We start from the raw sequence: 26,646 nt of genomic DNA, 5'->3' as shown, positions 1-26,646 counted from the left end.
AATCCATAGCCCCTCCCCACGTGCCACCTTCTTCTAGTAACTGGGGCGAGTGTGAGGGGTGCTGGCTGGAGTAGTACCATGCATGTGTCCCGGCTTGCCACACCGGTGGCATCGGCTCCGCTGGTCGGCCCTCTTCCACTCTCATCGGGCGGCATTGGGTGGCTGTGCGTGGTCTGCCGCGTCACCTCCAGTTCCTCCGCCTTCCCTCCATTGATGTCTGGTGAGGACGAATGCCTCGGACTCTGTTTGTGCGGAAGATGTTTTCCAATCTGCTCGATTCGAGGGCCAGACAGATTGCGCTGGGGGCGCTCCGCAAAGGCAAAGGTGTTCTTTAGCCGCGCTCTGGGTGGATGCCTGCGCACGAACAATTCCAGTGCCATCTCTTCATGTAGACCCTGAAACAATGCGTTTAGTAGCCCTGGCCGGGGCATACGGCTGCAGGTCAGTCATGGAACTGCCCAGTCTGCCCTGTTACGCCGTCCTGGAAGGAAGTTGTTCTCTGGCATCGCTGATGAAGATTCTCTGGCGAAACTGCCGTTGCAGGCTGTCTTGATTCCAGCTTTCAGTTAATTGCTCCGCCGGTGGCAGGTCTTCTAACTCTTGTAGCCGTCCCCCTCCAGAGCCGCGCACCTGTCGCTCGTTCTCCTACCGACCAGCCATTCAGCTCGGCTGCCAGCGGATCTGTTACCAGCAGACCTGTAAAAGCAAACCAAGATGGCGATACGCCAGCGCCTTTCTCTGTCCCCATTGCAGTGTTTGTTAGTTTAAAAAGTGTTTGTCGGAGTTTTTCACGTGTTAGTCTTGTCTTACTACGTACTTCTACAAGTACAGCAGGCGGTTTTTGTCGACATCACCGCAAAAAGCAAGTTTTACGCGGCGTTCTGGACTTTGCAGCAAGAGATGCTAAAGGAACTTCCCGGACTACTCCGGCCTGCAACAACACGGACTTCGCCTGCCTACTCCTCCCGGAGCGTCGAGGCGGTGTCGAGGAAACGAAGAGGGAACAGCGGGCGTCGGGCCAGGCTAGCGGCTAGCCAACTTCGCCCAACCATACCATCCATTCTCCTGGCAAATGTCACGATCACTGGACAACAAAATGGATCACATCACGACTGCTGAATCAACGAGCGGACAGTAGTAACTGCGCAGTATTGCTCGTCTTCACTGAGACCTGGTTAAATGACAACATTCCGGACTCTGCTGTACAACTGGAGCAATAGCATGCTATCGAGCGAACAGGGCCATTGTAAGGAGGTAAATCGCAGGAGGAGGAATCTTGTGTTTACATCCGTGACGAATGGTGCCGGGACACTGTAGTAGTATGCAAACACTGCTCACCACTGGCAGAGTTTATGATCATAAAGTGCCGACCTTTTTACCTGCCAAGGAAATTACTGCGATTCTGCTGAATTTCGTTGCGAGTATACATCCGCCTACCAACAACAACAGCGATAAACAGCGGCTCTTAGTGAACTGTACCAGGCTGTCAGTGAATAACAGGCGGCACGCAGGCGGTTCCTGTCTTCGCGATTTTAACCATGCTGATCTAAAACTGTACTTCCAAAGCTACACCAGCATGTTGATTTTCCAACAAGAGGAGATAACATCCTGGACCTGGTCTACACTACACACAAAGAGGCATACAAAGCCACCCCCCTCCCCATTGGACTTTCAGACCATATCACTGTATGCTAATGCCATACAGACAAAGGGTAAAGCGAACAAACGGTTAAGTAAGCAGGTAAAAGTGTGGCCTGGGGGGAGCCTCGATGCTCTTCAAGACTGCTTTACACACTGACACAACAGACTGGGAAATGTTTAAGCAGGCAGCCGCCCACAACAACCCGGACAGACGCAGAATTATGCGTAACCTCTTACATCACCAAGTGCATCGATGATGTGACCCACACGAAAGACACTTATCATCACTTTCGGGCCTAACTTTAAAACCATGGCTGACAGGGATGTCCTCAGGCTGCTGAGGGGCAGAGATAAAATACAGGCTGGGGATGAAGCTGGCATGAAAACAGCGAGAGCCAACCTGGTCCCGTGGCATCAAAGGAAGCAAAAAAGGAATACACTCCCCAGATGTCCACCCACTTCAAAGACAGCAGGAACTCACAAAGCCTATGGCGGGGCATTTCAGGCCCTCACGGGACTGAGCCAGCACGACAGGCTGTGAGCAACATCCCTCTGCTCAACAGCAACCTGAACCGCTTCTTTGCTTTCACGGAAGCACAAAAACAGCACCTGCCCACACAGAGGGCCCTCCCCTCTGCATGAGCAGCCCTGTGCCTCTCTGCCGACAGGCGTGAAGAGGGACACCCTTGCTATCAACACCCGTAAAGGCAACAGGTCCAGACAACATCCCAGGGCGTCTTTGGCTGAAGGACTGCGCCAGGGAGCTTAAGGATGTCTTCACAGACATCTTCTAACACTTCCCTGAACAGGCATCGTCCCCATCATGTTTTCAAAGCTGCCACCATCATACCTGTTGCCGAAGAAAACTGCTCCATCCTGCTTCAATGACTACCGCCCTGTGGCACTGACACCCATCATCATGAAGTGCTTTGAAGCGACGATCATGTCACATATCAAAGCCATTCTCCCCCACCCTGGACCCCTTCCAGTTTGCATACCGAGCCAAAGCGGTCTGCAGAGGATGCAATCTGCTCTGCCCTCCACCCAGCCCTCACCACCTGGAAAAAAAAGACTCATATGTGATTGCTGTTTATAGACTTCAGTTCTGCATTCAACACCATAATACCACAACAACTCATCTGCAAACTTGACAAACTGGGACTCAGTACCTGCCTCTGCAACTGGCTACTGGACTTCCTCTGTCAGGGCCCCAAGTAATACGCGTTGGCAACAATACCTCAAGCAGCATCACACTGAGCACAGGGGGCCCAAAGCTGGAGTGCTCAGTCAGCTGCTCTTCACCCTGCTGGCGATGACTGCTGCAACCTACAGCAACAATCACATAGTGAAATTTGCTGGCGACACAACCTCTGGTGGGTCTCATCACCAAGGGCAGACTCAATACAGGTTGGAGGCACCATCTGACCAGTGGTGCAGGGACAACAACCTCCTGCTGAGCGCCAGCAAGACCAAAGAGATTGTTGTTGACTTCGGAGAGGTCACACCCAACACCTGCCACTGACCATCGGCGGTGCTGTGGTGGAGAGAGAGCGAGCAGCACCAAATTCCTGGGGGTGCACATCAGTGAAGACCTCCCTGGACCACCAACACACATCACTGGCGAGAGCTCAGCCGCCTGTACTTCCTCTGCGAAAACTCAGGCGAGCAAGTGCTCCACCAGCCATCATGACCACATTCTACCAGGCACCATTGAGAAAGCATCCTCTCCAGCTGTATCGCTGTGTGGGGCGGAAGCTGCACTGAATACAACAGGAAAGCCTGCAGCGCATAGTGAACATGGAAGGATCATTGGTGCTTCACTCCCCCTCCCTGAAGGACATTTACACCACCCACCTCACCCATAAGGCGACCAAAATTGTGAGTGATGCAAGTCACCCCTCACAATCTGTTTGATCTACTGCCCTCTGGGAAGAGGTACAGAAGCCTGCTCCCTTTTACCAGACTCACCAACAGCTTCATACACCAAGCTGTAAGGATGCTGAACTCTCTCCCTCCTCTCCCCCTCCACCCTCAGCTACATAACATCCTGGACATTGGACCCACAATGGCCTGCACTCTCCACCTGCACACTTGAACACTTGCACACTTGTACACTTTACAACTTGTTGTTGTCCTGAAAACACAACACTTCTGCTGCTCTTACATAACTTGCACCACTATGCCACTTTCTTTATTACTTAGGTCAAAACAGTATTTTATAGTATTTTACAGTATTTGCACTAGTATTTTTATTGACTGTCTATGCACAATTTGGACAAAATTTTGCTGCTCTTATTTTTCATTATTATATGTGCCCTTATTTACTTATTTACTTACTTTTTTTTACTTGAATGTTATGTTTGTCTCTTGGGACTTAAAATTGGTCAAATATGTCTTGTCTTCACCGCAGGATAGTGAGAAACGTATTCGATCTCTTTGTATGTCTGGAACATGTGAAGAAATTGACAATAAAAGCTGACTTTGACTTTGACTTTTGGTATGTCGCCACGCTGCCGCACCATTGCAGTGGGCAACTTTACGCTGGGCCGCCCTTCTACCGCCGCCGTCGCACCGGGGACCGGCCGGTTTCCATCGCTCCCGTGTGGAGCGGGTTCAAGTGGCGGGATGCTGCCATCAGCCCGGTTCGTTTCCTCCTGTGGCCGGGGGCGGGTCTCTTCGTCACGGTCACGCTGCAGGCTGGCTACGTCTGCTGGGCCCAGCAGGTGGCCATGGGCGGCAGCTGTCGAGGAGCCGTTTTGGCAGAAAACTCATCATCGCCAGGACATCAGTTGCAGCTTTCTCCTCCCGTCCAGTAGGGGTCGTCATCCCACTTCTGACACCAATGTAACACACTGCAAGGTTGTCTTAGAATGTTTTTTATTGGTTACGCACCAAAACACACGAATGCATAATGCTGGGCCAGACCTGGCCCTTATGCTCCAGCACTAAACATCTATGTGAGGCTGTATCTACAACACACACTAGTTAGACCCGGTTATGAACACTGTAATCAACTATAAACATAAACACGACAGTCAGGACGCACAACATTGGTAACTTGCATGGTTAACATTAACATTCAACATAACACATCAACCGAACAGCATCATGGGAGCACAGTCATGAACAGCTAGGCTCAGATCATTACAATATTTTAAATATGACTCGTCATATTTCGTATTGAATGACCCCTTCTTTTTCTTTGAGGTATCTGGCTCACCATCGTCAGTGGGTATTATTGCGAATGTGACATTATTGCGAATTAAATTGAGTTTATTTAGTTTGCATGCATTTTTTTTAAACTCTTGTCGTAGGCTACGGCCCGGTTAGGAATGTCCCACGGCCCGGTGGTTGGGGACCGCTGGCCTAATGGAAATAAAACAATATTATACAAACCATAACGCATAAAAAGTGCTTAAAGAACTAAGTGCATGTTGAACAGGAATGTCTTTAGACCCCTCTTAAACGACCCAAAACTACCACAGGAACGGAGAGGACTGGGCAACTCATTACACCAACATGGAACCACTGAGGAGTCTTGAATTTGACCTACAGTAGCGTTTATAACCTACACAACAGACGGTCATCAGAAGACCGCAGTGGGCGGTTCTGGAAGTACATGTGATAGGGGAATGATTCGCCTATAAGACTAAAAGTTCGTTAATCAAATTGGCTTCATATATACACTGAAGGTGTAAATTTATCTCAATATAAAATTACACAACTTCATATAAATAGTAGGCTAGCCTAGTAGCCTAGGCTATTACACAACTGTCCTATCAACTCATGATTCTCCGGGTCTGGGGAGAGCAAGTCCAGCTGGCTTTCCGACAGCTCCCTTTGTACCAGTTATATAGGCCTAGTTTCAAAATGACTTTGAAATTACTTTGAATCTGTTGCATTAAGAACTTGAATAGCATGCCTTTGAGCAATTTTAAGGCCACATGGAGAGATTTTTTCCCCACGGAAAAACAGTGTAATCTGCTGGTCTTTAACTTTGTCTTATGCATTTTGCCTTATAATGGCGATCTAAAGTCACAAGCACGTTTTATCTATTTTATAATAGATCTGCAACATTGACACTTTACCTTGACAATTTCAGCATTCCTTGGATGACCTCTGTCTGCCATGAAATGACGAATATTTAGGTCTACATCATTATCAAAAGCTCATCTGTGTAAAGACTGGTTATTCTGAAAAGTTTTGTTTGTTTTAGGCCTACTGGTTGTTCTGAAAAGACTGATAAACTGAACAAATGAACATAACATAACATGTGACTTATCAAACGTCGTATTCAACCGTCCTATAATTACTTCTGGCCTAAACTTTATTTCAAATTTAACTGAGACATTAGCGTTGTGGATTGAGTCAATCTACTCGGTTCATTTAGTACAAATTAAATGGTGTTCTTACCTGAATTAGTTAGTCCTGCGCATGGGCATTGCTCGTGCTCGTGGCGTGCTCGTGCTCTGTGGATGCTCCACGACATAAGTTTCGATTTAAGGGATGATGTCAGAGAATGTCCCCTGGAAACATTAGCCCATTTTCCGCTGCAGCCCAATAGGTGGCGGAGAGAGGTCTGATGAGAGATGCGCTTCAACGAAAAACGTGTAGGCCTACACACACGAGTCGATTTTGCCGTGCTTGGGTGTGTATAAAGTAAAACGCTGTAAATGACCGTTTTAGGCTTACAATTACTATTGTTAAAGTTTGCGTATATAAGGGTATATAAGCTGATTATCGTATCTGAAGTGTTACAGGCCTAGGCCTACATGTACTCAATAACTGTAGAAATCGCTTTGTCATCTCATCTGTACTTTACTTGAGTATTTCAAGTTTGTTAAACTTTTTACTTTTACTCCAGTACATGTCTAGGCCAAATAGGCCTTACTTTTTACTCCACTACATTTTGTGGCAGCTGAAGCTGAAGTTCCTTTTGGGGAAAAGACTGTGAAAATAGTAGCCTATGTGTAGGTCTTATCATCCGTATTTTCTATTAAACGACCTATAGGCTTTAAATAATGGTGTTGCCAAAGCTGTTACTGTTATATCCACAGTTTACTGTACTTTGTTGACCCTTTTTCACAATATTGATGTTACCATAACTATTCTCATGATGACGTCGAGCAAATGATGAAACACAATGATAGACAATGATAGACATACACAAAAGGGAACATTCCTTTGGAATTATTAAAGTTTCTATCTATCTATCTATCTATCTCTATCTATTTCTGTGGAGATTCATGTTGATTTCGATTCATACTGTTACAGGAAACATACTAAAGGTGACCATGACGGAAGCAGAACTGTTGTCTCAGGAGAAGAAGAAGAAGAAGAAGAAGAACAAGAGACACCAACTAGGGGCGGCGCCAGAGCCCAGCAGTCCTCATGAGACAACCACTGGAGTGGACTCAGAGCCCAGCATTCCTCATGAGACAACCACTGGAGTGGACTCAGAGCCCAGCAGTCCTCATGAGACAACCACTGGAGTGGACTCAGAGCCCAGCAGTCCTCATGAGACAACCACTGGAGTGGACTCTGTCAAGACACATACACACAAGAAGAAGAAGAAGAAGAAATCAAAGAGAGCTGATGAGGATACACCAGCTGAGGTTCCGTGTGGAGTTAGTGACAGAAAAAAGAAAAGAAAACATGAAGCAGTGACACCAGTGATGACGGAAGAGTCTACAGATGTTGCTCTTCCCCAGGAGGGAGAAGTGAGGAAAAAGAAGAGGAGGAGGACTGAAGAGGCAGTCTCCGCTGGAGAGAACACCGGGCGCGGGACGTGTCACTTTCCTCGGTGCAAATGGACAGTGGGGCAGTCCAACAGAAGCCGCCAAGAGCAAGTCCGAGAAGACCAGAAAGACTGCAGACAGACAAGCCAGCGCGGACACACAGCCTGCAGAAAACACACACATGCACACACACACACCGCCTCACACGGATGATGGGCCAAGGAAAGCACCTGTGCTGGACATTGAAGATGCCGTGCTACAGGAGCTCAAGGAGTTTCTGCCTAACGCACCGTTTCATAACCACCACTGGATGCTGAAGGTCATCAGGCAAGGTGAGCAAATATGCTTTGTTTGTTCTAATATTCAAGGATTCTATTTGACACATGCATAGAGATACTGTTGCAAAACATCAGGATTCTATTTGACACATGCATGGAGATACTGTTGCAAAACATCAGGATTCTATTTGACACATGCATGGAGATACTGTTGTAGAACATCAGGATTCTATTTGACACATGCATGGAGATACTGTTGTAGAACATCAGGGCCCGTATTCACAAAGCATTTTATCATACCACTAGGAGTACTCCTAAATCGCACTAAAACATTTAGCGAGGAGTTTTCTCTTCAAAGTTATTCACAAAGCCTTTCAAACCTGCTCTTATGGTGCATTCATGGGAATGACAAGGACCGCCCCCGTGATTATTTTGTTTTTCCCACAGCGAGTGTTCATGTGCTTTGCCGTCGGAATGTGTGACAAATGCCACAACTAAGGTTAAAACATACGCTCACTAATCCTAAATAAACTCTATAACTTAAAATATAGTGTAAGATGCTTGTGAAAGAAAGATATGCAGCTTTCAAGTGACAAAAAAAATTCGTTCACATTAAAACTGTTGGACATGAAAGGCCACATGGACTACAAACGAACTACAATGTGACACCAAAAGTCATGACGAGCCCCTAACTGGGCATCTCTGTTAACAAAATCTAGCCCCAGTTTCCCACCTCTGACTCACGCATGACGTGACGTGAATGATGCAAAATGATGATGTTTTCACTGGGGAAAACATATATATTTTTCCCCAACTATATATTGTAACGATTTGATAGCGACACACACAGTTGTCCAATCAAAAGGTTTATTAGCTGAGGAAACGAAAGCAGGGACGCAGACCCAGAACACAATACACACGGAGCAGGTCAAGTACACACACACGCTACACATACAGGGGTGGACGCAGCCCCCACACAAAGAGGATCACACACGAGGGAGAACTAAAAGGGAAACATGTTACAATAAAGACGCTAACATTACACATTACATAAAACTAAGGAGAAATACAGACATAAACCCCAAATGTTCACCCCCGTATCCCAGCATGCCCTGCGTGGGAGGACGCTACGCAATGTCTTGTGCGCCGATGTTACAATATATATGGGAAAAAGTTTTTCCCAATCCGATGCCCATGAACGCTAGGTTAGCAAAGAAAAATGACAACTCCTAAACTAAGAGTGAGTCTTCGTTGCTATGGATGACATCATTACTGATGCACGAGCTTGACTGAAGTGGCCACCTTGATTGGCTGATAATTGTAACGCGGGAATGATTCCAAACACCTCCCCTACGATGATGAGTGACAGGTGACAGGTCTGAGAATGCGTGGGCTACACAAGTAGTGCGAAGGACGGAAGATGATGAATAACTGAATAAATAGCCTAAATGAATAAATAGTTAGGCAAAACAAATAGTCTAGTAGCCTAATGAAACATAGATTGATGCAGGATATCTTTGCAATTTTTTTAAATTAATCTGTCACCATATGCCTATCCCTGTTTGCAAAGAGGAGGTTACATTTAGTGTACATGTTGACAATGAGTAGGCTAGTTTTGGTTGTTGTTGGGGGCGTTATTGCATCCCTTAGTTATGCCTATTATCATAATAATAATAAAAGCAATAGCATAGGCTACCTCTCACTCTAGATGCACTCATTATCACCTATTCCTGAACAATGCTGAAATCAAATATCGAAACTCCCTAGAAACACTTGTTGATCGAGGAGTTGCATTCTCGCCTGTCGTGGATATAATGCGATATCATAATAATAATAATAATAATAATAATAATAAAAGGAAGGTAGCCTAGGCTTCCTCTCCCAGTTGCACTCATTATCACCTATTCCTGAACAATGCTGAAATCAAATATCGAAACTCCCTAGAAACACTTGTTGATCAGGGAGGTGCATTCTTGCCTGTCATGGATATAATGCGTTATCATAATAATAATAAAAGGAATGTAGCCCAGGCTACCTCTCGCTCTAGATGCACTCATATCACCACGAAACATGAACATCTTATGAACACAAAGAGTTGCTTCAAAACTTTTATTGACACGTCATAGTTACAGATTTTTGGTAGTCATACTTTTGGTATGTGGCAGGTGGGAAGACTCAATACAAATTCAATTGAGGAGATCTCTACCATGGCACTGCACCTTGCTGTGTTTGGAAAAAATGTCTTTACATTGTCACGCACCAACAATGCTGCCCAAGCGGCACTAACGGCTTCCACACACAGTTGCGTTCCGTCAACGCATGCCAGTGCAGTGGGTGGGTAGCTTCACAAATGACTTAAGGTATAACCGTAATTTGATTGGCTGGTGCCGTCTGTCGGTGCAGCAACAGCTGAACTTCTCAACGCGAGCGGCGGGAGAAACTCGACGCAAGGACCCACAATTCAGTTCGGCAACGGATCACGTGAGCCCATGTAAAGTCAATGGGATGCGTCTCCAGCAACGCGATGCATGCAGCTGTGTGTAGGAGCCGTTACTGGCTCTTCCTTCGTTCAGTGCTCGCACATCCCACGTTCTTCTCTTCAGGCGTTTCAAGCTTCTTTGGTGGGAGTGTCCTACTTTCAAACTTGACCTACCGCCCCAAGTTAGTGGGGCAGAGTGTCACAGTCAATTCGTAGTGTGCAGACACTAACCTTAATTCGCCTTATTCACCCGGAGGCCAGAACGAGGCTACAGGGTACACTTGCCATTACACCTCAGTCCAGCAGATGGTGCTATTACACCTCAGTCCAGCAGATGGTGCTATTACACCTCAGTCCAGCAGATGGTGGTGGTAATGCACTCCGTTTGCAAACTGCCAAAAAAAAGCTCACTGAAAAAGAAGAAGGGTTCACTGGCCTGTTCTTCTTCAGTGAGGTTTTAGCAGTTTGCAAACGGAGTGCATTAGTATCACCATCTGCTGGACTGAGGTGTAATGGCAAGTGTACCCTTTAGCCTCGTTCTGGCCGCCGGGTGAATAAGGCCTTGTTCTGGCGCCGGGCATTCAGGAATAGAAATTGAGTATGCCTCGTGTCCACGTCAAAAAATGATGCACGTCTTCGACACACACAAATGTGATGGAGGAGTGTACCATTTCCTTTAGGTGCTACTAGTGCTAATAGACTTTGTTAGTTACTCTTATTAAAAAAAAAATTAGGAGTCCTAAAGTTACGAGTGACACACCCATTATTTTTAGTAGATGAAGTCTAATTTCACTTCCTAACCTTTCTGGTCCTTTTTGCTCTTTTACTTTTTATTATTAATTCATATGGTTCTAAAGTTTATTTCTTTAGCATCTTTTAATGTCAGGGAATTCGTGACAATATTAAATGGAAAGCACTTTTTTTTTTACAGAGTAAAGACTCTGATGCAGATTTAATATTCTGCCAAGAGACTCATTCTATTGACTCAGATGTTAAGTTCTGGAAGTCCCAATAGGGGGCGCTGCTAACTTCAGCCATGGGACCTCTCACTCTGCTGGAGTTGTCCAATAACTATTAATTTATGGGCAAACATTGTGAGCCACTGGTTCTCAGGAAAATACCAATTTTCCTTTGAAAGATGTCTTTGTGTACTATGAAAATAAGGAAGACACAAACTTAGAATTTATTTGTAATCATGTTATTTTGATGACTAAGTTTTATATACACAAGCAAAAATTTGCTTTAGCCACCCAAAATGTACAGGAATTTAGCGCTGAACTTGAGGCCTGTCTTGACATTTTTAAAATATTGGATAACAAAAAAGCTGCAACATTGCTTAAACATTACAATAATGTGCTTGTTAATTCCCCAAGATAATTGTTTTTTTATTATTTATTTATTTATTTATTTATTTAGTGCACCTTGAACTTCATTTTGTAGAATTGTAACCGTACTGTTTCACAGTTGTCTTATCTTTATTTGCAGATTTGCATTATGTCTTTTATAAAGCAGACAAAAAAAAAAAAAAAAAAAGTCCGTTTTCTGCTCCAGCCCAGTAGGTGGCGGAGAGAGTTGTATCTTTGTGAAAATGCGCTGATTCAGTCACCAGCGAAAAACGTGTACACACACGACGAGTCGATTTTGCCGTGCTTGGGTGAGTTGTCGAAGTAAAACGCCGTAAATAACCGTTTTAGATTCACAATTGCTGTTGTTAGAGTTTGCGTATATAATTATTATCTTTACATTATATCCGTCGATAAGCATGTAGCTGGTTATCGTATCTGAAGTCCATATGATTTACATACTTTATAGCTAACGTAGACGGTGTTCACTTTGTTTATCTAGCTCAGAGAACGGAACGTTATGGCTGAAGATCCTAGATAGGACTAACGCTGAATAGGTTTATGGTTGCTATGAAGTACTTAGCTCAGATATGTCAAATACATTAAGTGCAAACATGCTTTGAGAATGTTTTCTTTTAAGAAGAGGCACAACATTTCTGTTGGTCGGCATGGAGCTAGACTCTGGTGTGTCGGTTGCAGTGGCGGGGGACTCTTAAATTGCTGGCCATTCTCGATGATCACCCAACAGAAAAGCCTGCTCGGCAACAGATTGCTTCTCCCAGAGTGCAACACGAGACTCAAAAAGTGATTTGTCCCACTCATAGTGATCTATTGGTACCTGCCTATAGGAGTGTGCATCTCCACAGACATATTTATTTATACATTAACAACTCTGTCCTGCACTTTATATTTTTATTTATTGTAGACTTATATATAGATTTTATTATATATACATACTTTAACCTACTGTTATAAGTGACTGGAAGTCTGAATTTTCCCTTTGGAATTAAAGTTTCTATCTATCTATCTATCTATTTATTTCTCTGTGAAGATTCATGTTGATTTCCATTCATACTGTTACAGGAAACATACTAAAGGTGACCATGACGGAAGCAGAACTGTTGTCTCAGGAGAAGAAGAAGAAGAAGAAGAACAAGAGACACCAACTAGGGGCGGCGCCAGAGCCCAGCAGTCCTCATGAGACAACCACTGGAGTGGACTCAGAGCCCAGCATTCCTCATGAGACAACCACTGGAGTGGACTCTTCTCATGAGACAACACAGACACAAGACACACAAGAAGAAGAAGAAGAAATCAAAGAGAGCTGATGAGGATACACCAGCTGAGGTTCCGTGTGGAGTTAGTGACAGAAAAAAGAAAAGAAAACATGAAGCAGTGACACCAGTGATGACGGAAGAGTCTACAGATGTTGCTCTTCCCCAGGAGGGAGAAGTGAGGAAAAAGAAGAGGAGGAGGACTGAAGAGGCAGTCTCCGCTGGAGAGAACACCGGCGCAGACGTGTCACTCCCTCCGGTGCAAATGGACAGTGGGGCAGTCCAACAGAAGCCGGCCAAGAGCAAGTCCGAGAAGACCAGAAAGACTGCAGACAGACAAGCCAGCGCGGACACACAGCCTGCGGAAAACACACACTTGCACACACACACACCGCCTCACACGGATGATGGGCCAAGGAAAGCACCTGTGCTGGACATTGAAGATGCCGTGCTACAGGAGCTCAAGGAGTTTGCGCCTAACGCACCGTTTCATAACCACCACTGGATACGGAAGCTCATCCAGTATGACCTGCCCCGCTTCAGAGAATTCAAGAAGCAAGGTGAGCAAATATGCTTTGTTTGTTCTATTATTCAAGGATTCTATTTGACACATGCATAGAGATACTGTTGTAGAACATCAGGATTCTATTTGACACATGCATGGAGATACTGTTGTAGAACATCAGGATTCTATTTGACACATGCATAGAGATACTGTTGTACAGAGCCATATAGATATGGCTCTGCTGTTGTAGAACATCAGGATTCTATTTGACACATGCATAGAGATACTGTTGCAAAACATGTGGTGAAAAGGCATTTAGCTGCTCAACTTTCGTTGTGTGCTGAGGGACCTCAAACAACGAGATTAGGTCTGGGATTAGCCAGGCTAGTATTTTTGGGCTTTTAATGCCTTTAATGTGGATGGACAGTGGAGAGAGTGACCGCAAGCGAGTGAGGAGAGATGGAGTCGGGAAATGGCCCGGGGCAGACATGGACCGAATATGGCACGGGCGCTGCAGTGCCCCCCTGCCCACTTCTCTTTAATACAGTGTAGAGTTGAGCACCGAAACACGGTTCTAATATGGCACCGGTGCCGCATACTGCATGTCAAACGGTAGTAACTGCATCGAATAACAACGTGGATTTCGGTGCTTAAATCGCGTTTTTTTTTTTTTTTTTTTTGTACGAGGCATCACTGCATGTCATGCGCCATCTCTAACGTCTTGCTCTGATAGCAACACATCCAGATACAGTTAGCTAACATAAACACTGGATGTATTAAACCAGAGGGGTCACCACATACTGCATGTCATGCGCCATCTCTAACGTCTTGCTCTGATAGCAACACATCCAGATACAGTTAGCTAACATAAACACTGGATGTATTAAACCAGAGGGGTCACCACACATACTGCATGTCATAAACACTGGATGTATTAAAACCATCTCTAACGTCTTGCTCTGATAGCAACACATCCAGATACAGTTAGCTAACATAAACACTGGATGTATTAAACCAGATACACATACCGTTATGCTAACGCCTTGCTCTGATAAACACATCCAGATACAGTTAGCTAACATAAACACTGGATGTAAAACCAGAGGGGTCACCACATACTGCACAAACGCGTAGTAACTGCATCAATAACAACGGATGGCTTAAATCGCTTTTGGAGGCATCACTGCATGTCAATCTCTAACGCCTTGTTTGATAGCAACACATCCAGATACAGTTAGCTAACAACATAAACACTGGATGTATTAAACCAGAGGGGTCACCACATACTGCATGTCATGCGCCATCTCTAACGTCTTGCTCTGATAGCAACACATCCAGATACAGTTAGCTAACATAAACGCACTGGATGTATTAAACCAGAGGGGTCACCATACTGCACGTCATGCCTATCTCTAACGCCTTGCTCTGATAGCAACACATCCAGATACAGTTAGCTAACATGTGTATTAAACCAGAGGGGTCGCATGTCATCATCTCTAACGCCTTGCCTGATAGCAACACATCCAGATACAGTTAGCTAACATAAACACTGGATGTATTAAACCAGAGGGGTCACCACATACCGTATGTCATGCGCCATCTCTAACGCCTTGCCTGATAGCAACACATCCAGATACAGTTAGCTAACATAAACACTGGATGTATTAAACCAGAGGGGTCACCACATACTGTATCATGTCATGCCATCTCTAACGCCTTGCTTGATAGCAACACATCCAGATACAGTTAGCTAACATAAACACCTATGTATTAAACCAGAGGGGTCACCACGTGGGGCGGTGGACAGTGTTTGACAGCCATGGAGCCCAAGTAGCTTACTTTAAAAGTTTATATCACGAGCTCCTGTCAAAATCTAGCAGTGGGCTAACTACATACAAGCAAAAGGCTATGAAACAACATCAACAGTATCGTTACACAATATCCTTGCTAATCGCTTAGCTGGCATTTATTTGAAATGTTATCAACAAAGTTGTAAGATGAAAACTTTTATTTCACGGTGTGTTCTAAACAACAAAATGGCATTATATTTATATTTCATATGCATGAGGCCCATAAAGCATCACAATGAATATGAAGATCATGTTAAAAGTTAGCTGGCAAAAACATAAATATGTAGGTTTCATACCCGATGTCACTGAGCTGTCAAAGACGCTACGGAACCCTCTCGTCGCTATCAATAATTAAACTCAGCTGACTGGTGTGGCGCGCGATAGCCATAGTTGCTGTTAAAATGCCTAGGGCTGGGAATCTAAACATTTCAACAACAACATGTAGCCTAACATGTTCAAAACTATTGTGTGTTATGGGGGAAGACATGAAATTTCTTGAAGCATTTGGGAACACACCAAATTAATTCAGAAAGAGTCCCTGTTAGGATTAGCTTGTTTTGCAAATGCCGTTGTCCATGGCCTGGCAGTTCTATATAATGGCCGGGTTTTTAATATACCTTATGGCAAACCATTACACTGGGTAAACTTGAAAGCAGAGCTTACCATTGTGTGTGTATCCATGGCAAGCTGTTTTAACCTTTAAATGTAGGCTATTATGCGTAGGAGCAATGAGATATTGATAGTAAATTGAATATAACAGTTCCAAATTTTCCAAAAAAAAATTTGTCTTATCAATAAAAAAAACAATTCATGCTTTAGACCATTTTAATTCAAATACAAAGTACCGGTTCAGGCACCGTTACGGCACCGGCACCGTTTTAAAAGTATCGATTTAGCACCGGTATCGGATAAAACCCAAACGATACCCAACCCTAATACAGTGTGACTGCTGTGTCCTATAGTCCTATAGTGCTGTGTCCTATAGTCCTATAGTGCTGTGTCCTATAGTCTAGGACTGAAACGATTCATCGAGTTACTCAAATAACTCGATTACAAAAATTACTCGAGGCAAAAACCCTGCCTCGAAGCCTCACACGGACAGTTGTTCAGAAAGCACACCACTAGCGCGTGAATCGTGATACCAAAGCTGGCGCGATTGCGGAGTCAAGATGTCCATAAATGGCAGAGAATGTCAAGTAAAGTTTTAGGATCATTACATACCAATAAAGGTAAAGAACAAGCATCTGAACCGAAAACATCCACTCCATGCTGCTTCACCAAGTGTCAATAAAGTAGGCTATCTATCAATCTATCTAGCCTAGACTATCTATCTATCTATAATGTTAAGTAGTAAACTTATTCACGTTCAATTGCAAGACAGTATGCCTAAAATACAACCCCTTCTTATACACATGCACGCACCACTCTTCAGCACTCTCAAACATTTCCCAACTCTGAACTCACACTATACTGACTTTGCACCATTCAATCTCAGCACTCATGACCCCCACACACACACACACACACACACACACACCTACAAGACTTTTTAGCACTTTTTACATCCCTCACCCTATGCTATAGACCTTTTATTTATTTTCTTATTTCATCACATCGCCAAAAACACATACACACATATCTGACTTTTCTAACTTTTTGCACATCTCCATAGAACTTTTTTTATTTATTTTTTTGATTTCTCCTCCATCTACCCATGTCCTTGATTGCCTAGCCTTTCTGCCCCCCCCACCCCCATCCCCAACACACACACAAAAACACACACACTTACATCATCACTGTCATCACCTCACATACATACAGCACACTGCTTGCTACAGTAAGCCTCCTCTACTTTGCTGCACATTGCCCCCCTCCCTACATACACAGCACATTGTCTTCAGGATCTTCTCCAACACACATCCTCTACATCTTACATACTTACCCAGCACACTACACCCACAGTCACTGCCACTCCCTCCCTCCACACACACACATCTTCATCACTCCACATACAACATATACACAGTGCACTGCTTTACAGTAAGCCTTCACCATACTTGCACACACATACACAGTCATTATTTCATCAGGAAGCTTCTCCCAACACACATCCCCAACATACTTACAGCACACTGTCACCCCCCACCCACACACACACACACACACACACACACACAGCCACTCTTCATCTTCATCACTCACATACAACATATATATGTACTCTGCTTGCAATAGTAAGTCCCTTCACCATACTTGCAGTACACTGCCCTCTCTCCCCTACATACACAGCACATTATTTCATCAGGAAGCTTTTCCAACACACATCCCCAACATACTTACAGCACACTGTCACCCCATACACAGCACATTGTCTCATGAGGGAAGCTTCTCCAACACACATATTGCACACTGCCCTCTCCCCACATACACAGCACACTATCCCATCTCCCCTGTCATCCCCCAACACACACACCAAGACCCCTGGCAGTTGGTTAGCCCCTTGAGCTGAGCAGTGGATCTGCCCAAGGTTTCTTCCTTGGTAAGGGAGTTTTTCCTTGCCCCTGCTGATCTTGGGTGCTCCTTGTTGGTGCCCCCCCCACCCCCAATTCCAATCCTCCCCCACCTTTCTTATGCAGCCCTTGCCACTTAATTTACTAACCCTTTGCACAAATAGGCTGACACCAGACATAACTTCACTGCATTTCTTGCTTCCAGTAACTATATGCATGTGACAATAAACTTCCTTGTATCCTTGTACCCTCATCTTTCCTCACGCGTGTACACACACACACACACACACATACACAGGTTGCTAGGTTACCATAGCAAATAGGCTCACTCCAGAAATGATTTGTTAGTAGCCTAATGGTATGCTATTTTTTAAAAATGGTAAAATTATTTGTTAGTAGTCTAATGCCAAATGCTGCAGGTGTTTGGCAAATCAGTCTGAAAATGATTTTTCAGACTTGTGAGGTCTGCTGTTCAGACCCTGAAGGGATTTATTTTCTGTTCATTGCTTTTTGTGAGAGTTCTACTTATCTCAGTAAGGAAAACAAATCAAGAGCCTATGTTGAGTACAAATATGTCTTCTGAAGGCTTAAACAGAGCCCAGCCAAAAACTCCAATAAAATTTGTATCAACTTTTAGGGACAGCTGTGACCATGCAGGATTATCCAGACCAAACGTGACGATTTTGCTACATACTATTCCTATTTATGTACCAGCATGCAAAATTTGAACCTTCTACATGGTTTAGTTCTTGTGCTGTGGGCTTGTGAACTTTGACAAAAAAAAGAGCCAAACAAAATCGACACCCCCCTCCCCCTGTAAAACTGGCTGTATCTTGGAAATTTTTCAGAATTTTTTGAGACCTAAGTGCGTGGGCCCTGGTTGAATTGACGTGGAATGACCCATGTGGATATGGATGTCTTGTTAGCCTGCCATGAACTTCGGTTCGGTTCGCTAGGCAAAACATTAACAAAAAAGTTTGTTTTGGTGCACTGATGACAGTCAGGATCATTTCTAACTAGCCAGCTAGTATTGCTAAGTTCATGTCTATAACATGCTTTACTTGCTACCTGGATAATTTCAGCGAATATTCTTAAAGGAGAATTCGTTGTGATATTGACCTAAAGTGTATTGAAACATGATACCGAGTGTGAACGTATGTCTCATAGCCCATCTCGCTTGTCCCCTGCACTCCAAAAATCTGAAGCTAGTTAGCCGATGCTACCAACAGCTTTTTTTTTTCAATAGTGGTGCTTCTCGCATCGGCTAGCCATGCAAATAAATCACTGTTTTACACCCATTTACGAGGCTCAATGTATCTCCACACTTCATTGGTAGACTTCCTCTTACCCTCACTATGCCCAGCTATGCCTCGCAGTCGCACCATCGCGTCGGTTAGGAAAAAAGTTCCGCCTGAAGCGAAACGCGGTACCAGCGTTCCAAACGTTGTGTGATCAAATACACCAGTATGGCGGTATATTAAAAATCATATATCATAATGAAAATATACAACGGTATACGGTGTGAACCGGTATACCGCCCAGCACTACATTATTTGTTTTGGTTGTTTAAAAATGCAAATAAAAAATTATCCGATAAAGTGCTAGATTAATCGATTACAAAAAGAATCGATAGCTGCAGCCCTACTATAGTCCTATAGTGCTGTGTCCTATAGTTCTATAGTGCTATGTCCTATAGTTCTATAGTGCTGTGTACTATAGTCCTATAGTGCTGTGTCCTATAGTGCTCTGTCCTATAGTGCTGTGTCATATAGTCCTATAGTGCTCTGTCCTATAGTGCTCTGTCCTATAGTGCTCTGTCCTATAGTGCTGTGTCCTATAGTGCTGTGTCCTATAGTCCTATAGTGCTTTGTCCTATACTGCTGTGTCCTATAGTCCTATAGTGCTGTGTCCTATAGTCCACCACCAGTCCACCACCTTTGTTTTGCTGGCATTCAGGGTCAAGTTGTTGAACTGGCACCACTGTGCTATCTTCATGTACAGTATGAAGCCAGCAGCATCTGTGAGGCATGGCAAATTATCAGAGAAGCTAGTTCATCTCTGTACAGCTTGTTACGAATAAGTAAATTGTATTGTATTTGGTTTTTCATCATTGTTGAGTGCATTGGTTCTGCTATGGTGTAACATTCTTAATATGTGGGGTTGTGTGGTCTGTATGGTGTAACATTCTTAATTAGGGTTGGGGGATGTCCCCTAAACTGGCATTTGATGATGTGTGCAGTAAAACATTGTGATGGCCGATGATATCGTCGGGGGGGGGGGGGGGGGTTAGTATAGTATGTGGAAGATCTGCTCCAAGAAAATCGTCGTGAAAGACGGATAGACAATCAATCTGAACACTTGCGTGTGCACCGACCAGCGGAATATTACACATTGCCAGCCTTCGCTGGGCCTAGCAAAAAAGCTACTTAAGACTACTATTGTGGTCACTCATTTAAAATCTTCAGTAGTGTGCTATGCAGCATCCCACGTTATCAGGCTACCTCTATGCTGACTATGAAGGCAGCGGGAAGTGATAGTAAAGGGCTGCGATCGCGCAGTCCAGGCTATAGGAGGGCGAAGTAAAAAAACTTTTACAAATAACGAATCCCGATTACCACTCTGTGGTACCACTCTGCTGTCTGGGACTTTTGCTAAATGCATGAAATACAAGCCTTACAGTGAAAGACGGAAAGGCTACCTTCTGATCCTATAATTAACGAAAGAAATTGTTTATTTAACACAGAGGAGAAGGACGCATTTGGCGATCGTTGTAGCTTCGCAAAAATATTTGAGCGCTAGAATGTCCTAGTCGTAGCCTAACAATAATAATTCAATAGGACTATTTTCTGCTAAAACATTAGGCTACATATTTTACGTCCAATGTAGGCTATATGCCTGTAGTCACAGTCAGGAATTATTTGAATAAGATGATAGGTAGACTAATAGGCTAAGTCTTTTATTTTACAAGAAGGTACTGTTTGGCTGACAGCCTTTAAAATTCATTTCCAGGGAAAGGTTTTTTTTATGTGTTAGCCTGTTACAGCAGGAATTAGTGACTGGCATGTGGAGGCGTGGTATCACGATGGTTGCTTCCCATCGTGATGTCTGTCAACCATCACAATGGATGATCGGCACATGTGGGGTTGGGTGGTCTCTATGGTGTAACATTCTTATTATGTGGGGTTGGGTGGTCTCCATGGTGTAACATTCTTAATATGTGGGGTTGTGTGGTCTCTATGGTGTAACATTCTTAATATGTGGGGTTGTGTGGTCTCTGTGGTGTAACATTCTTAATATGTGGGGTTGGGTGGTCTCTGTGGTGTAACATTCTTAATATGTGGTCTGTGTAATGTCGAGGGACCACTTCATTTTTCTGTGACTGAGTGTCTTCCGCCCTCTCACCTGTACGACAGGTATCCCACTGCGTATGGGTAAGTTCACCGGTTCCGAGAACAAGAGGCTGAAAGAGAATATAAAAAACTTCCTGCTCATCAGCGGGATTGACAGCACGTTGAAGCTGTTCAAACCACACCGCTTCCCGGAAGAGAGGGCGATCATCAGGGGACAGAAGAGACGGTTGGGATTTCTCCCTAGTCTCTGTGAGTAGAAATGCCACACGTGTGTGTGAGCGGAAATGTCATGTGGATGAATGAGTGTAAATGTCATGTGGATGAATGAGTATTGATGTCTTGTGGATGAATGAGTATTGATGTCACGTGTGTCTGTGAGTGGAAATGTCATGTGTATGAATGAGTATAAATGTCATGTGGATGAATGAGTATAAATGTCATGTGGATGAATGAGCATTGATGAAATCTAATGTGGGTGAGAGATTATTTTGCTTGTTTGTTCCCACTGCCATTAGGCCGATTTAACATTACCGTAATTTCAAGCCACGGCTTATACATTGATTTTGCAAAATTTCCTCAGCAATACATAGGGGCAATTTATATTGTATTATTTTGGTTTTGTTTCTTTTAACTTGCATAAAACACTGTCCTGCGGCTAATACACAGAAAATTAGTGTAAAACGGTAGGGCTGGTTTGTTGATGTGAGTGGTGAAGTGGCTATTGCAGTGATTTGTGTCCTCTGTGTGAGCAGGTGCGGGGATACCTCGTAACTGGCACAACATCCTATCACGAGCCAGGAAGATGTCTGACGAGGAGAATTACCTGGGAAAGTAAGAACCAGCCTTTCAACAACTATGTCACTTTAAAACGCAGAGCAGCTGCAGGAAGATTGCTTTTGAAATGTGCCCAGTAGGGTGCATCATCCGCCTCACTTTTGAAAAATTGTGAAAATGAATCTGAATAATGTTGTTCCATTAACCAAATAAAACTTCCATGTGAAATTTCATTGAATTCTATTGATGTTTAGGTGGCCCACCCAGCCTCTGAAGTTTCCAACTAAAGACGTCCATAAAGCTAGGCTGAAAATATCATTTTTTCTTAAATAACGCCAAAAATAATGGGTCTAGCCCTATAATGTCAATGGAAGTTGAATATAAATATGGATAGCATCATTTGGTGTGAGTTGTGTGTCTCTATCTTGCTTCCTGAGATATGGCAGTAGTGTACATTTTGGGGGAAGCAGTCAGACCAACAGATACCTTGTCTTGAAGGTAATTTACTGAAACTAAGCAGGTGTAGGCCTGGTTAGTACTTGGATGGGAGACCTCCTTGGAAAAACTAGGTTGCTGCTGTAAGTTGTATTGGTGGGTGGTCAGACACTCTTCCCCTCTGGCCAAAAAGGTCGATCCCAATGCCCCAGTGCAGTGACTGGGACACTGCGCTGTAGGAGATGCCGTCCTTCGGATGAAACGTTAAACCGAGGTCCTGACTCACTGTGATCATTAAAGATCCCATGGCACTTATCGCAAAGAGTAGGGGATTCCCCATTGTCCTGGCTAAATTTCCAATCTGGCTCATTCAATCTGGCCCCCTAATCATCCCCCACTGTAATTGGCTCATTCATTCCCTCACTCTCTACCTCAAGCTAGTGTGTGGTGAGCATTTTGGCGCATAATGGCTATCGTGCGTCACCCACCCAGGTGGATGCTACACATTGGTGGTGGTTAGTGAGGTCCCCCGTTCCAAGTCGATGTAAAATATGTATCATATTTAAAAGTTGCGGTTTATACTATAATCTGATCAGTCATTATCACTTCACATTCACACGATATTTGCTGATTCCCACTTTGTTCTGTTTTCTGATGAACCATCCGAAAGATACCACATGAAGCACCTGAGAACTTGACGACAGTTTGAAGGACGGGATCCAGTGATAATTAAGTCATCCTAAACAAGGCCACTGCCCAAACCAAATATCCAAGACGATTGTCTTGTAGACAGAGTACATTTTGAAGACTGTGGATTGGCATTAGGCTACTACACTCTCCACTAAAAGCGGTGTTGCAAGAAAGTTCATGTAATCCTGTGTGATACAACTACTACTCTACACTAAACAAAACATTCCTATGCATGTAGCCTATATCTGATTTGGAATTATGACATTTTAACATATAACACCATAGCAACAACAGTTTGTGTGTTTTGTGTTACAACACACATTAAGGTGTTTTTCTGAGAAAAATCACCAAAATATGTATAACAACATAAAGAAACCCAATGTTTATCCAGTGAGCTGTGTGCTTTATGTCCTTAATACAGTTATTATTCAAATAACTACTGGCTAAAAAATTGATAATAGTGAAATAATGTGAAATATACCCCCATAGTCCCCCATATTGCCAGGCGATTTCCTGAATTTGCCAACAATTTTGACCATTCATAAAGGTTAATGGTGGGCCACCTAAATATTATCCAATTTACTTCAAAATTTACCAGGAATGTTTTTTTCTTTTCTTATTGGAACATGATAAGCATAGGGACAGATTAATTTGCATATGTCAAGGTGGATGATGCACCCTAGTGGCCAGACATCCATTTGATATGGACTCGGGTGAATTAAAGAGTCTGTGACCATGCAGCACCCTGTCGGGACAGTTCCATGTGTGTAATGGTTCTGCCTCATCTCCTCCGCAGGTTTACAGAAGACGAGAACGAGGCCTTGAAGAAGCTGTACACACTGCATGGGACAAACTGGGTCACCATCTCAGACAAGATGGGTCGCAGCTATGAAGCCTTGCAGAAACGCTTTTCTATGATGAGTGAGTGATAAGACCCATGCCAAAACACCTGTAGGGCCCCAATTTAAATGACTGGTTAAGTGCAAAATCTGAAGTCTAATGGCCAAGTCAGGTTACACGATTTCATACCAATTTGGCCAAGATTTTGTCACAGCCAATATATTTCCAGCGTTGTGCTCGCATTTGAAAGGGCGGGAACGACGGTGAAGGATGGATGCCTCTTGTAATGTGACTTATTCAATAACCAATGACATTCCACGACACCATGATCAAAAGTCTAGCATGTCCACGACACCTGTGTTGACAGTGACACCATGACGACATGTGACTTGAACGATAGGCTACATGACGTAGCATAAGGATGTAGTCTAGCGACGCCCAGTTCCAGGAATGCACTAATATTTCGGTGCACAGCCATTCGGTGATACATAGACTGATATCGCTAACTCGACCAATGTTAAACCAATGTTTGATCAAGGGAAAAAAGGCTTCTGGGGGTGTGTTTGGCTCATGGTCATCGTGCAAATGACTCTAGGGTGAAATTCACTCCGAACCATCACTTTAACACGGGAGGTTCCGATGTAGACTACTATTCTCCCTGTGTTATGCACATACCGCGATAAAGTTGGTTCTATATTAGATGTTGGATATTAGACACATTCGAAAAATCCATTTAGCACTGGCTATGAGGGACGACTTTGTGTCAAATTAATATTAATATGTTTATACAAGTCCAACACAAAGCTTCTTTAAAATTTGATGTTTGGTTTGATATATTTGAAATGTAAATGTCCATCATCCAATTTAAAACCAACTTTACCGCAGTTATGCACACATCCACTATGTGAACATAGTCAAAAAGCAAATCAAACAACCATTGCACCATGATTTAACTGTGGGCTATGGCCAGATTGTCACGATAGTCTTTATTAGACAGGTTTTTAGCTACCACTTGGATGAAACATAGAAACACATTACACTTTGAAGGGAAAATAAAATAAGTTTTCAGACCTCCCTTTCGTATCAATGATTTGGACAAAATCTTTTGGCCAATTAATACCATGAGCAAGATCTTAATTGAAACATTGACGGATGAACTCAATGCTCCTACACCCTTTTGAATATCTTCAGTTCAGGTACGAGACAGTTTGCTCACGACTGACTGACTGTACTTTGCCCAGAATTTAAATTGGGGCCCATAGTCCTAAAGGATTAGTCCATACATTTTTTACCCATTAATATGGCATCTTGCCTGTAGTATTGTCTGTAGTATTGTCAGTAGTATTGCCTTTCACGGTTCACTAGCTGTCCATTAAGTGGGTGTGCTCAAAAGAACTCTTTAGAAAAAAGATGGCCGTTTAGCTCAAATCAGCATATTGATAGTGTTGTGGAACGGTATCTTTAAGCTAATTTTATTATTATATTAATTGATCTGAAGACCCAGGAAGCTTGGGTCACCCCGCGAAGACAAGTCAGCTAGATTAGAACTGTTTTTAACTAGTGTCAACAAATCAGTTTTTGTCTTGTTTTATTCTTTCTCATTTCCGTTTGCTCAGCTGACACTCACGGGTCATGGGCGGAGGAGGAGCTCAAGAGCCTCTTGACGAGTGTGCGGCAGCTGCTGCTGGAGAGGGCGGAGCCTGGTGCAGATGGGGATTTGGTCATCAAGAAAAAGGACCTGTATAAGAAGCTAGCCTGGGTGAAGGTGGCCGAGCAGCAATCGACCCGAAGCTGGCTGCAGTGCAGGGAGAAATGGTGAGAATTTACTGTGTGTCCATCGGGAGGCGCTGTGGTGCAAGCTGGCTGCAGTGCAGGGAGAAATGGTGAGAATTTACTGTGTGTCCATCGGGGGGCGCTATTGTGCAAGCTGGCTGCAGCGTCCGTACCACATTAGGTTCCAAATGGCCACGGAGACCCAGTTTGAATCTGACCTGTGGTCATTTCCCATCCCACCTCTTCCCATGCTCTCTCCTGCTCGCTTCCTGTCACACTCCACTGGCCTATCGGAAAAAAGCTCAAATATATACAGTCGTATGCAAAAGTTTGGGCACCCCTCTGAGATTTCATGACAATTTGCTCTTCCTTTATAATAGAAGATCACAGCAACAAGATTTGTTTTCCTACAAAGATGTAGACGTTTGAGTGTTTTCCAGACCAAAATTCTTAGAGTAGCATTACACAGTTTTATTATAATAAAATAAAATGCAAAAAATGGGATGTGCAAAAGTTTGGGCACCCTTTTAATAGCATTCATTTCAAGACCTGTACGGATTTATAGCTGACAGGTTGCAGCACAAAACTGCTTTGATTAGCTCGTTAGACCTTCAATAACAAAGACAGGTGGAACTAATCATGAAAAAGGCTATTTAATATAGGTAATAGCTGGCTGTGCTTGTCCTAGGTTCTTAGAGAGTGGCAACATGGGGACCTCAAAACAACTCTCCGCTGACCTCAAAGCTAAGATAATCCAACATTATGAATTAGGAGAAGGGTACAAAAAATTATCTGACAGGTTTAGACTGTCTGTCTCCACAGTCAGAAATGTAGTTATGAAATGGAAGGCCACAGGAACAGTCCGTTTGAAGGAAAGATGTGGTAGGCCGACAAAAATAGGGGAAAGGCACAGGCGAAGGATGGTTAAAATGGTCACAGAGAAGCCACAGACCACCTCCAGAGAACTACAACATCTGGCTGCTGATGGTGTAGTTGTTCACCGTTCCACAATCCAGCGTACTTTGCACCAGGAAGAGCTAATTGGAAGGGTGATGCGCAATGAGGTATGCAAAAGCACATCTGGACAAGCCAGAAGCATTTTGGAACAAAACACTGTGGTCAGATGAGACCAAGATTGAGTTATTTGGTCATAACACGAACAGGTA

The 26,646-nt window shown here is 43.8% G+C and overlaps 2 protein-coding genes and 1 long non-coding RNA gene across 5 annotated transcripts in view; all 3 read left to right on the top strand.

Moving 5' to 3' along the window:
- LOC125295302 (RNA-binding motif protein, X-linked 2-like) overlaps positions 1-7,592 on the top strand; it is a 144,695-nt gene extending 137,103 nt beyond the window's left edge. Inside the window, exon 3 of the mRNA XM_048244567.1 lies at positions 6,916-7,592. Coding sequence (XP_048100524.1) covers positions 6,936-7,592 — 657 coding nt within the window. The 5' untranslated portion in view covers positions 6,916-6,935. The remainder of the gene's footprint in view (positions 1-6,915) is intronic.
- Positions 7,593-11,745: 4,153 nt separating this feature from the next.
- Positions 11,746-12,626, top strand: LOC125294290. Its single transcript, XR_007193511.1, has 2 exons — positions 11,746-11,790; positions 12,563-12,626. It is a non-coding gene; the product is annotated as an uncharacterized LOC125294290 (long non-coding RNA).
- Positions 12,627-12,777: 151 nt separating this feature from the next.
- The window catches only part of LOC125294286 (transcription termination factor 1-like), a 31,971-nt gene continuing 18,102 nt past the window's right edge, over positions 12,778-26,646 (top strand). For all 3 annotated transcript variants that reach the window (XR_007193510.1, XM_048242831.1, XM_048242830.1), the window contains exons 1-5: positions 12,778-13,313; positions 21,032-21,217; positions 21,721-21,799; positions 23,664-23,788; positions 25,324-25,522. Coding sequence is in view for 2 of the 3 variants with exons in the window: in XM_048242831.1 (XP_048098788.1) it covers positions 12,887-13,313; positions 21,032-21,217; positions 21,721-21,799; positions 23,664-23,788; positions 25,324-25,522 (1,016 nt within the window). In the remaining variant the exon portion in view is untranslated. The remainder of the gene's footprint in view (positions 13,314-21,031; positions 21,218-21,720; positions 21,800-23,663; positions 23,789-25,323; positions 25,523-26,646) is intronic.

This window comes from Alosa alosa, chromosome 5 (assembly GCF_017589495.1).
Source record: "Alosa alosa isolate M-15738 ecotype Scorff River chromosome 5, AALO_Geno_1.1, whole genome shotgun sequence".
Classification (NCBI taxonomy): Eukaryota; Metazoa; Chordata; class Actinopteri; order Clupeiformes; family Clupeidae; genus Alosa; species Alosa alosa.
This window is presented reverse-complemented; position numbering and strand designations above follow the sequence as displayed.